We start from the raw sequence: 18663 nt of genomic DNA on the forward strand, positions 1-18663 counted from the left end.
GGGCATCAATATGCGACACTGATGAGCACGGCTATGCGGCACTGACGGGCAGCACTGTCGATAAGGGTACTGACAGTCATTACTGATGGGCACTGACTGGCAGCTGATGGGCAGATGTGGTAGGCACCTCTGATGGGGGCTGAGCTGATAATCAATGTGCCGATTATCAGCGCAGACACCCCCTCTAAGAGCAGAGCCACCGATCGGCTCTCCTGTCAGCGCAAACTTCCTGGTTACACGCTGTGATTGGTCACAGCTGATCACGTGGTAAGGAGCCTAGGTCATAGGATCTTTACCACGATCGGAGTTGCGGTGTGTCCTGCTTAACGTCAAATGACGTTCAGTCAGAATAACTTAACCACTTTGTGCATGTCATTCAGTTATATGGCGGGCGGGAAGTGGTTAATAGATAAAACTATAATTATATACTTTACAAAACCTTTGGTTTGGCGACATCTTGAGTATGCTGTACAGTTTTGGTCGCCAATCCTCAGGAAGGATCTGCTTGAACTGGAGGAAAGGACAACAAAGCTAACAAGGGGGTTAAAGAACCTCAGAGGGACAACTACAAAAGTTAAACTTCTTTTCCCCTGGAGAAAGAGGCACTTGAAAGGGGACATGATGACAATATACAAATCTTTAAAAAGGGACTATATTAATGGGAGAAAACTATTTAACCCTGTTCTAAAGACAGGGTGGAAACACAATACATTTTGATGAGAAGTGGTTCATACTTAAAGGGGTTGTAAAGGTAATTTTATTTTTTTTTTAAAATAACTAACATGTCATACTTACCTTCAGTGTGCAGCTCGTTCTGCACAGAGTGGCCCCGAACCTGCTCTTCTGGGGTCCCTCGGCGGCTGTTTCAGCTCCTCCCCGCAAGAAATAACCACCTTAATGCGAGCTCCCTCGCATGGTGGTTAGTTGTTGCGGGCGCGCTCCCGTGATACAGCCGGCGGCTATAGCCGCTCGCTGTATCACTCGGCCCCGCCCCCCGGCGCGCCGCATCATCGGATGTGATTGACAGCAGCGCGAGCCAATGGCTGCGCTGCTTTCAATCCATTCACTGCAGCCAATCAGCGACCAGGCTGAGCTGCAATAGAGATGACGAGAATGAGCAGCGGAGATTCGAGGTGTCAGGTAAGTAAAACGGGGGGGCTGGGGGCGGCGGTATTGTCAAAAGTTTTTTCACCTTAATGCATATAATGCATTAAGGTGAAAAAATTTTTACCTTTACAACCCTTTTAAACTGGGTAAAGGGTTTTTTTCTGTTAAGAGCAGTAAAGATGTGCAATTCCCTTTCACAGGTGGTGGTGTCAGAGGGGTGTTTGGATAAATTAAGAAAAAAAGTTGTTGTCTTTTTTAGCAAACACAATGTACAGGGATATAGCAAATGGTAGTGACACACACACACACAGGTTAAATAGTAGGTTGAAAAAAGTCCATCAAGTCCAACCTATGTGTGTGATTATATGTCAGTCATACATTGTATATCCCTGTATGTTGTGGTCATTCAGGTGCTTATCTAATAGTTTTTTTAAACTATCGATGCTCCCCTCTGAGACCATCGCCTGTGGAAGGGAACTCCGCATCCTTGCCGCTCTTACAGTAAAGAACCCTCTACGTAGTTTAAGGTTAAACCTCTTTTCTTCTAATTTTAATGAGTGGCCACGTGTCTCGTTAAACTCTCTACCGTGGAAAAGTTTTATCCCTATAGTGTGGGGTCACCGGTACGGTATTTGTAAGTTGAAATCATATCCCCTCTGAAGCGTCTCTTCTCCAGAGAGAATAAGTTCAGTGCTCGCAACCTTTCCTCATAACTAATATCCTCCAGACCCTTTATTAGCTTTGTTGCCCTGCTTTGTACTCGCTCCATTTCCAATACATCCTTCCTGAGGACTGGTGCCCAGAACTGGACAGCATACTCCAGGTGCGGCCGGACCAGTCTTGTAGAGCGGGAGAATTAATGTAGAGCGGGAGAATTATTGTTTCATCTCTGGAGTTAATCCCTTTTTTAATGCATGCCAATATTCTGTTTGCTTTGTTAGCAGCAGCAAATTCATTGCATGCCATTGCTGAGCCTATCATATACTAGGACCCCCAGGTCCTTTTCTATCCTAGATTCCCCCAGGTTGAACTGGATTGATGATGAATTATTCAACCAAACCAACTACACAGCTATGTAACAAAAATGCAGGATTCCAATTTCAGGCTACTTTACAGACAAGTTAAAATCATGGCAGTTACATATATACAAAAACTCAAAAGAAATCAGTCTATAAAATTTGCATTACTTACTGGAAGTACATCAATCAGTTGGCAAGGTATGCAAAAGCGTGGAACACATTGATTGAATACAGATGGGTAAAGGTGACATTTTGGAATTTTTTCAGTAAACCCCAAATCTTCATACTGAACCTATTAAAGCAAACCCAAAGTATAAGCAAACTCAAAGATGATTACAACCAATACTGTTCAGGAAAAACTGACCATGTGCTAAACTCAGGATCTCTGCTCAGTTTACTTTCAACATTTTGACTGCTAAGGACATTTCCTACATGTCATAGCAGTCAGAATTAAAACAAATGCACCACCTCAAGCTTGTTTTAATATGTACAGCAGGCTTCTGGCTTCACTGTAGGCATTATTTGGGTGGTTGGAAAACCACCTGACTACTTCTACAGGATGGCGATTGTACCCTTTCCACTTCCTAGCCTTCTCTGGAGCCCAGAACAGCAAAAATGCCCTGGTGATGAAACAGAAGAGGACCACAGAACATTCACTGTCCAATCCTCTCTGCAGTCACTAAATCATCCAGTTTCAGAGCTGTCAAAACTTGCCTGGCAGTGGCTGGGTTAGAAGCTAATTAGGGAGGGTTTCTCCCCAATCTGCTCACAGTCCACTGTTTCTTCCACCACTTGTCGACCAGCTCACGACGAAATACATTGGCAGAATGGCACAGCTGGGCAAAAAAAACGTATGGGCATGATGTTCCCTTTAAGAGCCGCTGACAAATCCCTGTTCTGTCAGGGGATAGGAGACATATTGTTTGTTCCTACTAAGAAGGAACAATGATATGTCTCCTCCCCCAGTCAGTCCCCAACCCCATACAGTTAGAACACATCCAGGGAACACACATTTAACCTCATGATCGCCCCCTAGTCTTAACCCCTTCCCTACCAGTGACATTTACACAGTAATCAGTGCATTTTTATAGCACCGATCGCTGTATAAATGTCAATGGTCCCAAAAATGTGTCAAAAGTGTCCGATCTGTCCGCCGCAATGTCACAGTACCGCTAAAAATCGCAGATCACCACCATTACTAGTAAAAAAACAAAATATAAAAATGCCATAAATCTTTCCCATAGATTGTAGACACAATAACTTTAGTGCAAACCAATCAAAATACGCTTATTGCGATTTCACTATCACTATATTTTTGGCGCTCTAACACCGGACCCTTCTGGTCTTGGCTCCAGTAGCTGCAGGGTCACATGCAGCTGCACTGCCACCCCCTCCACTTGCCCAATCACAAAGTGCTTTCTATTATGTGAACCCATTCACAAAATTCAAAGCCTTCTGAGAATAGATAGCAGAGGGGAAGAGCAGGCTAAACTGCTGTTGTATAAGAAAGCAGAGCATCCCCTGTCAGAGTTGGGAGTATAATAACTGTACTAATGGTGCTCAGGAAAACTCTCAGTTGTAACCAAGAAAGATAAGCCTATGCAATGGTATGCATCTCTTTGGAGTAAAATCAACAGAAGCCGTCACATTAAGGAAAACGGATGATCTGTTTTAATGTGGACAATTTGGGTTATTGTAGTATGCGCCAGTATTGGTGGGCGGGTGCACACATTGTTGAGGTTTGACATATTTGCTGCAGGAAGGAGTGTGAATACTTGCCTTCCTGCACTTGCTCAGATGTGAACCTAGCTTTAAAGTGGAACTTTAGTCAGAAAATTAAGTCCCGATAGATTTAAGGTTGTCCCTTTTGCAGGTATAGCTATGTAAAACATTAAAAATAACTGCCTATACTGTTTAAAATTCAGTAATGTATTGTCCCACTATGCTCCTCACATGTGTGATTTTGATTTTTAAGTTGACATTGAGCACTAACATCCTGTAGACTTATTACAATTAGAATAATATATAGCATAAATGTATTGTTGAGTCTTGTTCACAAATTCTATATACATACTGGCTATAAGTACTATCTTTCCTAATGTAGAGGGATTTGTTCATTCTGAAACTCCAAGATGTTAATCAGGAAATGAGATTCCACTGACAAACAAGCTCCTACATCAACAGAATTCAAGGACACATCGACAGAGCAACAGGCTGGCATCCTATGATATCCCTAATACTTTGTGTGAAGTCAAAATAATTGTTCACAGATAGGGGGGGGAGACTTGTCTCACGATGACAACAATGTTACACTGCAGGGTCCTGGACTAGAACTGGATAAATGGGACTTCCTACATTATTTTCATGCAGAAAAGTAGAGTAGGGTAGCCCCTTGTCAGAATCGCACAACCTAGAGACCGAAGGTTCTGATGTTTTTTTTTTTTTCTGGGGAAGAGGGGTCCGATGGGTGTTCAAGAACTAGTTCCAGATGCATCAAGTGAAGACAGAACCAACAACAATATTTACAGAGTCAGGATCTAACCGAACCACTGCAACAAGACAAGACAGTCTTAAAGCCATTGTCCTCTAGAGCCCTTGATGTCTTTTCCCTCAGAAGGAGGTCATCAAGGTAGCCTACAAGCAGTATTTTAAGAGAGAGCAGCAAGTTAAGACCAGGGAGATCACCTTGGTAAAAACCAAGGTGAAAAGAAAGGATGACCAAACTGCAAGTGGAAGGGCCCTACTGAAAAGAGCAGAAAGCTGGGTAAGTGCAAATACACATCTTTGATATCAGAAAGTACCCTTAATATAGAAACACAACCAATCTTGTGGACTCCATCTTGAGATTGTTGACTGAAAATACTACATTTAAGATTTTGAGGTCTAAGATGGAATGGATGTCCCCACTGGACTTGGGAACAATGCAAAAAAAAAAAAAGCATTCTGCAGCAGGGACTGAGACAATGTAGCTCGGGACCAGAAGCCCAGAGAAGACTCGGCGACGGTCCATAAGGCGATGGGAGGACACAGAGATTTGAAAGTACAGATCATGGAGAGGGCATGGAATAAAACTCAAGCTTGTACCCCTCCTGAGACACCACATCTTACACCCAGGTATTGGGGATGCAAGACTTCCATTGTTTGCAAATGCCAACAAGCATTTCCCCACCCTGGAAAGTGGGGGTGCACCTTTATGCAGAGATTTTGGTTGAGTAAAGGAATGCCGGACCTCTACCGATGGATAAAGAGCCAGCCTTGATGTTGAGTGCAGCAAGAAGTATGCTTTTGAGATGGCATTGATGAAGAGGACCTGCAAGGCTGTTCCCTGGCCTTCTTAAACAGGGGAAGATGGGTAATCCTTCCCCCAGGCATCATGTTTGAGAGACAGTGTCCCGTTGGAGCTGCTTTGGATGGGATCAAAGGCCATGCAGAGCAACATCTTGCAGATTTCATCCAGAGAGTCCTGCCCATGTGCAGCAGACTGATGTAAGGCAGGATATGCAAAATCTTGGGATCCAGCACAACACAAATTCACTTTTGTTGCCAGCAGTTTAGACATTAATGGCTGTGTGTTGAGTTATTTTGAGGTGACAGCAAATGTACACTGTTATACAAGCTGTACACTCACTACTTTACATTGTAGCCAAGTGTAATTTCTTCAGTGTTGTCACATGAAAAGGTATAATAAAATATTTACAAAAATGTGAGGGATGTACTCACTTTTGTGAGATACTTTAGAACTTTCTTTTTGTGGTATTTGGTCACCTGGAATTTTTATTTTTTGCGATAAACAAAAAAAGACCGCAAATTTTGAATATATTTACTACTTGTTATTAACCACTTCCCGCCCACCCGCCGGCCTTCATATGACGTCCTTGACTTTGTGCAGGTATATCTGAATGACGCATGCAGCTACAGGCATCATTTAGATACTGGCTTTTTCAGCCGGCGATTCCCTACACCATAGGAATGATCAAAGCAGCTGTTCCATCGCTTGATCGTTCTTACGGGCGACGAGAGGAGACATCCCTCATCCCTCTGGTGCTTCTACCGACTCACCGCTTCCTTCTGTGGGTCGGAGACAGGATCCGCCGGCCCCGGATGTTTACCGTACAGATTTCCAGCGGACCAGATGGTCGCCGGAGTCTCTATGATCATTCGGAGGCCCGGCTTGATGTTATGACCTCACGCCTGGCCTCTGCATTCAAACAAACGGAGCCACCTTGGCTGGGAAGCCGAGATCTTTTTTTTTTTAGGCTTCCCAGCCTAGAGGAGAGACGTGGGGTCTTATTGACCCCATATCTCACTGTAAAGAGGACCGATCATGCCATATTCCTATTACAGTGGGGACAGAAAAGTATTCAAACCCCTTAAATTTTTCACTCTTTGTTATAGTGCAGCCATTTGCTAAAATCATTTAAGTTCATTTTTTTTCCTCATTAATGTACACACAGCAGCCCATATTGACAGAAAATTGTTGACATTTTTGCAGATTTATTAAAAAAGAAAAACTGAAATATCACATGGTCCTAAGTATTCAGACCCTTTGCTCAGTATTTACTAGAAGCACCCTTTTGATCTAATACAGCCATGAGTCTTTTTGTGAAAGATGCAACAAGTTTTTCACACCTGGATTTGGAGATCCTCTGCCATTCCTCCTTGCAGATGCTCTCCATTTCTGTCAGGTTGGATGGTAAACGTTGGTGGACAGCCATTTTTAGGTCTCTCCAGAGATGCTCAATTGGTTTTAAGTCAGGGCTCTGGCTGGGCCATTCAAGAACAGTCATGGAGTTGTTGTGAAGCCACTCCTTCGTTATTTTAGCTGTGTGCTTAGGGTCATTGTCTTGTCGGAAGGTAAACCTTCGGCACAGTCTGAGGCCCTGAGCACTCTGGAGAAGGTTTTCGTCCAGGATATCCCTGTACTTGGCAGCATTCATCTGTCCCTCTATTGCAACCAGTCGCCCTGTCCCTGCAGCTGAAAAACACCCCCACAGCATGATGCTGCCACCACCATGCTTCACTGTTGGGACTGTATTGGACAGGTGATGAGCAGTACCTGGTTTTCTCCACACATACCGCTTAGAATTAAGGCTAAAAAGTTCTAACTTGGTCTCATCAGACCAAAGAATCTTATTTCTCACCATCTTGGAGTCCTCCAGGTGTTTTTTTTTAGCAAACTCCATGCGGGCTTTCATGTGTCTTGCACTGAGGATAGGCTTCTGTCGGGCCACTCTGCCATAAAGCCCCGACTGGTGGAGGGCTGCAGTGATGGTTGACTTTCTACAACTTTCTCCCATCTCCCGACTGCATCTCTGGAGCTCAGCCACAGTGATCTTTGGGTTCTGTTTTACCTCTCTCACCAAGGCTCTTCTCCCCGATAGCTCAGTTTGGCCGGACTGCCAGCTCTAGGAAGGGTTCTGGTCATCCCAAACGTCTTCCATTAAAGGATTATGGAAGTCACTGTGCTCTTAGGAACCTTAAGTGCAGCAGAATTTTTTTGTAACTTTGGCCAGATCTGTGCCTTGCCACAGTTCTGTCTGAGCTCTTCAGACAGTTCCTTTGACCTCATGATTCTCAATTGCTCTGACATGCACTGTGAGCTGGAAGGTCTTATATAGACAGGTGTGTGGCTTTCTTAATCAAGTCCAATCAGTATAATCAAACACAGCTGGACTCAAATGAAGGTGTAGAACCATCTCAAGGATGATCAGAAGAAATGGACAGCACCTGAGTTAAATATATGAGTGTCGCAGCAAAGGGTCTGAATATACTTAGGACCATGTGATATTTCAGTTTTTCTTTTTTAATAAATCTGCAAAAATGTCAACAACTCTGTTTTTCTGTCAATATGGGGTGCTGTGTGTACATTAATGAGGAAAAAAAAAAAACGGAAAATTCCTATCAAAATACTTACCGTAATTTTCCTTTCCTGATGGACTCCATGGCAGCAACGTGTGGGTTAAGTCCCGCCTCTACTACCCTATAGGACACTACTCCCATAAATCTTTGCTCCCTGCCCCTGGCCGTGTTCGGTAACTAGCCTACTTCAGCCATTCGGGAGGGAACTCCTGCTGCCATGGAGTCCATCAGGAAAGGAAAATTACGGTAAGTATTTTGATAGGAATTTTCCATTTTCCTGACAGACTCCATGGCAGCAACGTGTGGGAAATAACTCGCCGTACACACCCGGGTGGGCTAAATGCTGAACAAAAGATTTAACACTGTCGGCCGACAGCACTTTCAAACCAAAACTGACTGAGGATAAGGTTGCTGGTTCAACACAATAATGGGTCATGAAGGTATGAATCGAGAACCAAGAAGCTGCTCTGCAGATCACTTCAGGTGCAACATGACGTGAGGCCGCCCAGGAAGTTGAAAGACTTCTAGTAGAGTGCGCTGTAACCGCCTCAGGAGCAGCCAAGCTCTTCTCTCTGTAAGCCCATTGGATGGCTTGGACCACCCAAGCCGCAATAGTTCTGACAGAAGCCCTAGAGCCTCTATTTTTCCCATGAAAAAGAACAAAGAGAGAGTCAGATTGACGAAAAGAGGCCGTAACTTCCAGGTATTGTTTGAGAGTAGCTCCCATATCAAGAGATTGTGGATCCGGACTTCCAGCAGACTTGAAGGTAGGGAGTGTGATCTCCTGGTTTTCGTGAAAGACCGAGGTAACTTTGGGATTCGTCCCAAGCATTGGTATTAGGACCACTCTGTCTGGAAAAAAGGTAATAAAAGGTTCCTTAGACACCAGAGATTGAATTTCCGAAACCCTCTTTGCCGAGGTTATGGCTAACAGAAAAGAAGTCTTGAGGGATAATTCTCTGACCAAGAGTGAATTATTGAGTTGTGAAAAGAAATCCAGAACTAACGGAAGATCCCATTTGGGGAATCTGGGTTTCCTCTGTGGCCTGAGCCTGACTGCTCCTTTAAAAAACTGTTGGACCAGAGGGTGCTTGGCCCATGCGACTCCGGAGAAGGCTGAGATTGCAGAAACCTGGACACGAAGAGAACTGATGGACAGTGAGATATCCAGACCCGTTTGCAGAAAACTTAGAATGTCCTGAACCGCCAGATTATTACAAGAGTTGGACCTGGAAGACATATGGCTGGTAAATTTCGACCAAATCCTCTCATATACCCGATTGGTACTGCTCCTTCTTGCACTAAGGAGAGTGGGAATTACCTCATCCGGGCAGCCTAGCGCCTCCAACCTTCCCCTTTCAAAAGCCAAGCCCTTAGGCACAGGTGATCCGGGCAAGGGTGTAGTCTCGATCCCTGAGACAGAAGGTCTGGTCTGGATGGTAGAGGAATCGGATCCCGGACACTGTGGAGCGTTAGGAGAGGAAACCAAGGCCTGTTGGGCCAGTAGGGAATTATAGCTAACACTTCTGCTGTCTCTGCCCTGAGTCGCTTCAGGAATTGAAGAATGATCGGAGTTGGCAGAAAGGCATAGGCTCTGTTGAACCACCATTTCTCCATCAGGGCGTCCACCCCATACGCTTGAGGGTCCCTGTACCTCGAATAGTATCTTGCCATTTTCTTGTTGCAGGGGGAGGCGAACAGATCGACTTCCGGAGAGAACCCCAACGTTAGAATCCACTTGAATACCTCTTCGTGGAGAGACCACTCGTTGTTGTCTAGGAGTATCCGTGAAAGGAAGTCTGCCTGAACGTTCTGAACCCCCGACACATATGCCGCTGTTAGATCCTTCAGGTTTTTCTGAGCCCAGGACATAATTGGTTCTACCTCTTGTAATAGGGATAGACTTCGAGTACCCCCCTGCTTCCTTATGTATGCCACTGCTGTGGTATTGTCTAGTCTGAGTAGGACCGAAGTTCCCCGAGTGAGATGACAAAATGCCAGCAGGGCCTGGAAGGCTGCTCTCAACTCCAGGATGTTTGACACTAATCTTCTGGAGGGAAATTCCCATGTGCCCTGAGCTACTTCCAGACAGTGGGCACCCCAGCCCGTGTTGCTGGCATCCGTTGTTATAGTTACCCATGAGATGGGAAGGATGGAATGGCAGTTGGAGAGGTTCTCCCGCTGGAGCCACCACAGGAGAGAGTTCCTCATGGACGTAGTAATTCGGATCAGCTGGGCCTTGTGGCCCTTCCACTGAAGAAGAAAACCTTTCTGAAAAGGCCTCATCCTCCATTGGGCCCATCTCACCATCGGAATCGTCGCCACCATAGTGCCGATGAGCCTCAGGCACTGGAGGGCATGAAGATGAGAAACAGAAAGAGCCGAGTGAATCCTGTCTCTGATTGTCGAGATCTTCTCCTCTGGTAATGAAATGGTACCTTTGACTGTGTTGAACAGGGCTCCTAAAAACACCAGCGACTGAGATGGGTCTAACTGACTCTTCTCAGGTTCAGAATCCACCCGAATTCCTGTAATGTGGAGATCACCTGTCCTCTGTGTGTTATGAGTTGATCCTTGTCCTGCGCCAAGAGAAGATCGTCTAGGTAGTGATGTAGACGAATCTCCGTGGTTCTCAGGAGAGCTACTACTGCCAACAGCACCTTTGAGAAAACACGTGGAGAAGTTGATAGCCCGAAGGGAAGGCATGTAAACTGTAAGTGGAGCTTGCCCACGGAGAAGCGGAGAAATTGTTGAAAATCTTCCGCGATGGGGACATAAAAATAAGCGTCCTTGTGGTCTATGGACACCATACAGTCCCCTGGTTGCACCGACTGTTGAATTGTGGAAAGTGTTTCCATTTTGAACCTCTCCTTTTTGATGAAGCGATTTAGATGAGTTAGGTCTATGACGGGCCACCAGGCCCCACTCTTTTTCTGGACCAGAAAGTGGGGGGGAATACATTCCCATGCCTCGCTGATTGATTGGAACGGGGCTGACAGCGCTTTGAGCCAACAAAGATTCTACGTAGGCTAAAAGTATTGTCCTTTTTTCTTCTGATGCCGGAAGAGAAGTGGGAACCCACCTGAGTCTGGGAGCGCAAGTGAAGGTCCAGGCATGGGGGGCGTGGCTTGATGGTGGAGCGAGCGGCCGCATAGTTACAGCGCTCCGGCTCTCAACAACCATCCTACAGGCATCCTGAGTCCTATATCCTCTCCGAAGGTCTCAATTTATTCCCCACGGTGGTGGGCACAAGGCAGGCTGGCTACCATGGTGAAATACGGGCCGGCTTGGCCCCCATCTACGTCGGACCGTCTGGCGGGATTCCGGAGGCAAGATGGCGCCGGGACACAGGCCTCTCAGGCAGCCACGCTGCAGGCGAATCTGTCTGATGACCGGAGCTCTGCTAGTGGGGTGAGTGCTTCTACTCCTGCTATCTTCCGTACACAGACTGTCTCCCAGTTATCACAAGACCCCCAGACCACTCAGGACCCCCAGCAATCCACTGATGATGATGGTGAGCTGAATCCCCCTGCTGAACCAACCCTAACCACCATTATGCTGGCTATACAAGATTGTAAGGCCTCCCTCACTACTCAAATAGCATCCATGAGAATGGATTTCTCACTCCTCAAGCAGGATGTCCAAAACCTCCGTGACAGGGCTGGGGATATGGAGGAACGTATTAGTTCCATGGAGGACACTATGCACCCCCTAACTGTTAAAGTGAGAGATAATACTGGGGAACTAGCAGCTCTCCGCGCCAAAATTGACGATTTGGAGAATCGTTCTAGAAGGAACAATTTACGTTTTGTTGGATTCCCTGAACGGGCGGAAGGCTCTCACCCTGAAAAATTTTTATACTCCTGGCTGAGAGATATCTTTGGCACTGATGCGCCATCGTTCTCATATGTGATTGAGAGGGCACACCGTACACCCCCACGTCCTCCCCCAGAGGGAGCACCTCCACGTTCAATCATCGCTCGCATCCTCAATTTCCAGGATAAAGTGGCCATTTTACGAATAGCAAGAGAGAAAGGTCCGCTTAAATACAACGGCAACAATATCTCTATTTATCCTGACTTCTCTGCTGAGGTGCAGCGCCAGCGCATATCATTCTCAGCAGTGAAGAGTCGTTTACGTGAGGAGGGATTGAAATATGCCATGCTGTTTCCTGCCAAGCTCCGCATCATATTCGATGGTAAAGCTCACTTTTACTCTAGCCCTAAAGAAGCCATGGCTTGGCTAAACGACCGCTACGGGCCAGCAGACAGGCGCAGAGGCCATTGACAGCTTCCCCTGTTTAATGTTCCCCTCTGCTGAACTCCTTATGGATGAAACCATGCAGTCCCCCATCCACTAAATGTCAACCTCATCATATGGGGCTACTCACCTATACCTGAGGTCTTATAATGAAGGGAAAAGGAGAGAAGAGAAAGAAGAAAGATCTATAATCCTGCAACAACCTTTAACATTCCTGCTTGGCCTGTCATTATTCTTGTTTTTCTTATATTTTTTTTTTTTGGGGTCTTCCCATAAAACATACCGAAAAGACATCCTGGATCAGGACATAACTTTATTTTTTTTTCTACTGTTAGTTGGGAGCCACACTGATCTCCACGTTACCTCCCCACCAGACAGTGGTGTGACCACGGAATAGTTGGACCCTTAATAACACTTCCCTTTCCCTTTTTTACGGGGTAGGAGGGGTCTATTTGGGTTTTGGGATCCAAGGCTCGCTAAGTTGGGGATGGCCGAGCGGGGTGGGGGTTATGGGTTTTTCAAACATGGTTTGCACTTTTTTGTGCTCTTTTGTACTTTTTTTTGTTTTTTTCCCTCTTTTTTTTCTTTTTTGCAATTTATATAGATGCTGCTCGGAACGGTTTATTGACTTGCTCGGGCCTGTATACTGGCAATACAGACTCGAGTAAACATAGGTATTTGAAATGTGCTATACATATCATTGAATGCATGTGGCCTGGCGCGGCCTGTGAGGTACTAGATAATTATGTGCTTATTTGTCCTTATGATCATGATATATTGTTTGTCTTACAATGTCAGGGTCCTTAAAAATAGTGTCATGGAATACTAGAGGTTTGAATGCCCCCCAAAAACGGTCTCTCGTTTTTTCAGTCCTAAAGAAATGTCGTCCTCATGTGGTGTGTCTACAGGAGACCCACCTAACTGACACTAAGGTGAGGGCCCTTAGGCGTCCATGGCTGGCTCAGGGTTATCATGCTACGCACACAAATTACTCCAGGGGAGTTTCTATCTTAGTGGCTAAATCCCTCCCAGCAGAAACTTTACAGGTCAAGACAGATCCAAATGGGAGATATGTCGTACTTACTCTACAAATCTCCTCAATAACGTTTACTATTGTTAACCTCTATATTCCTCCACCCTTTTCGGCAGAGGTACTATTGAAATTGTCACTGTACTTATTGGATAGACCCCCCCGGACCTCTCCTTTACATTGGTGATTTTAATGCTGTACTGGACCCAGCCGTGGATCGTTTGGGGGTAGGGGTAGACCCTTTCCCTCCCTTTTGAACTGGATGCAGGTTTATGACCTTACTGAATTATGGCGCTGGAAACACCCAGATGATAGTCAGTTTTCTTGTCATTCAGACTCATTTCACACCATGTCTCGAATTGATATGGCCTTCGCCCCAGCAGACACTCTCCCCTTTGTCGCTGCAACTTCCTATCTACCTAGAGGGGTTACAGACCATGCGCCCCTTTCTGTGGACCTCACCATCCTTCCAGGATCTACCCCCTCCATTTGGAGGTTGAATTCTTATTGGCTGGAGGATGAGGTGGTACAGGGAACATGTAGGCAAGGTATTAAGGAATACTGGAGGGACAATGTGGGGACAGTGGACCCTTCTATTGAGTGGGAGGCCTTCAAGGCCTCATTGAGGGGCACCTTTATGTCCATCACTGGGGTCTTGAGGAAAAACAACCAACAGCATACAGCGGAACTTGAAACTGCCATGGTACAGGCAGAATCTGTATATACCTCTGATCCGACCCCAGACACAAGAGAAACATGGCTATTGAAACGTAGGGAATATGAAATACGTCTGTTAGACCTTACAAAAAAGAAACTGTTACACACAGCACAGAAATCATTTGAACATGGTAACAAGGCTGGACGCCTTCTAGCATATCTGACAAGGCCTGATCGCCCTCCAGTATCCATTCCTCGTATCTATACTAAGACAGGCCAAATGAGTGAGGTCCCTGGGGATATTATGGAAACTTTTTTAAACTTCTACACAGAACTTTACACTTCTAGAGCTGAGTACACTGAACCCCAGCTAAACGAATACCTTGCTGACATATCTCTCCCCTCTATTTCTACTGAGGGGAGGGAGATGTTAGACGCTCCCATCTCAGTTGAAGAGATTGCAGTAGCCATTGCTCAAATGCCAGCCCACAAGACTCCCGGGCTGGATGGTTATCCCACTGAATGGTATTCACAATTCAGGGATTTACTGTGCCCATTTCTGCTACGTACATATAATAAGGCCTTGGAGGCTGGTATCCTTCCCCCCACCATGCGAGAGGCCTTGATCGTGCTCCTGCTGAAACCCCGCAAAGATCCACTTAAATGTGAATCATACCGCCCAATATCCCTTATAAATGTGGATGTTAAGATCCTAGCAAAAGTGCTTGCAAACCGCTTAAATACTGTAGTTACGTCCCTGGTCAACAGTGACCAAGGGGGTTTTATACCTGGACGGTCCACAAGAATGAATATCCGCAGACTATTCCACAACCTGCAATACCCTCATGAGTGTTCACGTACCCGTGCCATTGTGTCTTTGGACACATGTAAAGCATTTGATAGTGTGGAGTGGCCATATCTCTTTCGTGTGCTGCAGGTGTATGGTTTCGGTCCTCGCATGGTGGCATGGATTAGACTACTTTACACATCCCCCCAAGCCCGAGTGCGCGTTAATTCCTCAATCACTAAATCATTCTCCATTACAAGGGGCACGAGGCAGGGATGTCCTTTATCCCCGCTTCTGTTCGCCTTGGCTATGGAACCGCTGGCGGCTCGAATTCGTACATCCCCTTCCATCAAAGGCCTGCCTATTACTACCATTGAGGAACGTATTTCATTGTATGCAGACAACACTTTGGTGTATCTGGCAGATACTAATACATCACTTCGATCGCTGTTGGCCGAGATCAATAGGTTTGGAGATTTCTCTGGATTCGGGTGAACTGGGACAAATCCAGCCTGTTCCCTTTGGATTCAGCAGCAATCTCCCAGATCCACCCGGACTCCAACTTACAGGTAGTAACTTCCTTTAGATACCTTGGGGTATTGGTACAATCGCCTTTATCCACCTACATTACTAATAACTTAGACCCCATACTGAATAGACTACAGGAACAAATTAAGCAGTGGATGGACTTGCCCCTAGATCTTATGGGAAGAGCAAGCCTACTTAAAATGATCTACTTACCAAAACTGCTATACGTGCTGGCTAACTCCCCTTGCAAAATCCCCAAATCTATTTTTAAAAGGATAGATACAATTTGTACAACGTTCCTGTGGAGTGGGGGGACCCCCAGGGTGGCACTGGAGACGTTGAGGCTGCCATCACATATGGCGGGGTTGGCGTTTCCAAATTTTTTTCTTTATTACTTAGCATCACAGTTAGTGCATGTGCATGATTGGCTATGTCCGGTCCCGGCAAATGCATGTACTACCACTGAGGGAGCCATTGCGTCTTCCATGGAAACTCTACATAACATTGTTTATAGAGGTAGGGTTCCAAGTCGACCAGGCACCTCTATGCTAGCAACTTCTCTTTTACTTTTTCGATATATCATTACAAAAATCTCTAAATATTCCTGGTCCACATCCCCAAATAATCCCCTGTGGTTCAACCCTACTTTGCAGGAACTATACTCATTGCCCGACACTCAGCGATGGTACTCTAAGGGAATAAAATACTTATGTCATTTGTATGATGCCCAAGGGTTTAAGACTTTTCAACAACTGAGCTTAGACTTTGGCCTACCACGCTCTTATTTGTTCCACTATTATCAACTTAGGCATGCTATACGAGCTCAGTTTGGCTCCCTAAAGAATCCCATTAATTTGCCCCCACTAGAGAGACTACTAAGACAACCAGACCCTAATAAGCTTATTTCTACCTATTATGCGGCCCTAATGACGAACGTTAACCCCCGATTTAGTAAAGCGCAGGAAAAATGGACATCCATGGACATCTCATTTACTGAGGAAGACTGGACTGAATTCAGAGACACATATAAAGCCACGGTCATTTCATCTAGAGATAGAGTTATACAGATTAAATTTTTTCACCATTCTCATCTTACCCCGGCTAGACTACACAAAATGGGGCTGAAGACCTCCGCTGAGTGCTTTCATGGTTGTGGAGGGAGTGCTGATTTCATGCACTGCTTCTGGACCTGTCCAGTGGTTCGGGACTTCTGGGTGGAAGTAGGCTCCTTCATTTCCTCTGCTTTAGGCCTCCCCAATATCATCCACCCAAAAAATGGCCTGTTGGGGATCTTTGGAGATTTACAACTACCAACACAGGCCAAAAGATTACTACGAATCCTCTACTTTTACGTTAGAAAGACCATCCTGATGTCATGGAAGGGTGTATCAACACCCTTGAAATCCCTATGGCTAAAATTAATCAATGATGTGATACCACTGTATAAACTTACTTTCGAAATAAGGAAACGGACAAAAACATTCCATAAAATTTGGGGTAGATGGCTTGCTAGCCCTTTGACCCTCACCTTGTAGGATATGTAGTTGGGGCATGTACAGGTCGCGCCGGGATAGTATATAATTTATGCAAATTATTGGTACCGTTATATACAGACGAATTGCTTGTATGGGTAGTTGCATGCTAATATTAGCAGATGTACCAATGTCTGTCTCTGTTTATATGAGCTACATGTTATTACTGTTTACCAATGACTGACCGAGCATATTAAGTGGATGTTTGTTGTGCTTGTTTTGTACAACTGATTTGTAAAATTAATAAAAATATCTTTAAAAAAAAAAAAAGAAGGTCCAGGCATGACTGAAGGAGACCGTTTTGATGGTCCAGAAGTCGTGAATCGAGGCCGCCCAGACATGCCGAAAGTGGAAAAGACGAGTTCCCACACAGCCTGTCTGAGCGGGCCCAATCTCAAAAGGATTTGGAAGGTTGTCTATCCCCTTTCGACTCAGCACCTGCGGACTTCTTGAAGGATGATTGATTTGACTTCCAAGATCTGGAAAATTCTCAGCCTGGCTTGTAGGTGCGAGCCTCTCTGGCTCGATCCTGGTATTGCCTCTTCGGGAAGGACTTTCTCTGACTTTGCAGACGCCGGTCCTGAGGCAGGAACCCCGACTTCCCGCCAGTAGCCCGCGTAATAGCCTCGTCTAATTTGTTGCCGAAAAGAGAAGGCCCCCCATAGGGAATCCGGCACCATACCTGCTTAGAAGCTGGGTCAGCCAGCCAGGGACGGAGCCATAAAGCCCGCTTGGTGGTGATCGACGAAAGCATTACCCGGGCTGCAAGGCGTATGATGTCAATCGAGGCCTCCCCCAGAAAAGCTGACGCTAACCTCAACTCCTGAATGGATGAGCTCTTCGCCGTGTCATCCGAGATATTCCTCAGCGTATCATGAACATTATCCGTCCACACTTCCATGGCTTTGGACAAAGCCGCCAGGGCCAAGGCTGGTTTACAAGCCATGCCAGCCGTAAGATAAACTCTCCTTAGATCAGCATCAATTCGTCTATCCAAGACGTCCTTAAAGGACACTGTGTCTTCTAGGGGAAGTGTCACATGTTTCACCAGCCTCATCACGGCTGCGTCCACCAATGGAGCTGAGTCCAAATGTTTCACTTCTTCCTCCTTGAAGGGGTAGAGCTTTGAAACTTTAGCAAGCATGGAGTTCTTCTTCTCCACCTTGCTCCATTCATCTGTGATGACCTCACCCAATTCAGTAAAGAATGGAATGTTAACCCGTTCCTTCTTTAACTGTTTGAAAAATTTCCTCTGTTTGGGAGGAACAGCCACCGGATCCTCCCAATTTAGGGTTTCTCTAATGGCCTTGACCAAGGGAGGAAGCAGAGCGAAGTCGAATCCCACGCAGGGGTTATCTTCATCCGAATCACTATCGGAGATGGCAATTGAAGGATATCTAGGTAGTGAGGACTCCCAGGTGTCCTGCAATTGAGTTTCCCTCACTGGGGAACATGACAGCTCTGCCTGAGGAACGTCGGACCGGACCGCTTCTATATTTTTAAGTGATTCTTTAACAACCCTCTCGACTAGGGTTTTAAGTTGCTAATCCGTATCTCCCCTCTCTTTGGATGCCTTGACGAAGCAGGGGTCGCACAGAGATTTACCCGCAGGTACTTGTATTCTGCATCCCCAGCAGACACTGGATGAGTGACTGGAGTGAGCCACTGAGGAATGAGAGCGTCCCGATTTTGACGAGAAACCGTAGTGTTTAGGTTTGGAAGAGGATTGCCGGTGATGCGATTTAGAAGAGTCGCTTCCCTTGTGAGAGCTTCGTCGCTGTTCCGTCGTAGAAGGGCTAAAGCACAAAAAAGAAAGAACCACATAGAAAAGAATAGTCAGAGAAACCCAAACACCCCACCAATTACCTCCCCCCCCGGTCACTG

General features: G+C 45.8%; 1 protein-coding gene across 1 annotated transcript in view; it reads right to left on the reverse strand.

The window, feature by feature from the left end:
* Nucleotides 1-18663, reverse strand: part of RNF17 (ring finger protein 17) — a 532263-nt gene that overhangs the window by 164218 nt on the left and 349382 nt on the right. The window contains exon 17 of the mRNA XM_073612476.1: nucleotides 2299-2418. Within this exon, the coding sequence (XP_073468577.1) occupies nucleotides 2299-2418 (120 nt within the window). The remainder of the gene's footprint in view (nucleotides 1-2298; nucleotides 2419-18663) is intronic.

Source organism: Aquarana catesbeiana, linkage group LG02 (genome assembly GCF_042186555.1).
Source record: "Aquarana catesbeiana isolate 2022-GZ linkage group LG02, ASM4218655v1, whole genome shotgun sequence".
NCBI lineage: Eukaryota > Metazoa > Chordata > Amphibia > Anura > Ranidae > Aquarana > Aquarana catesbeiana.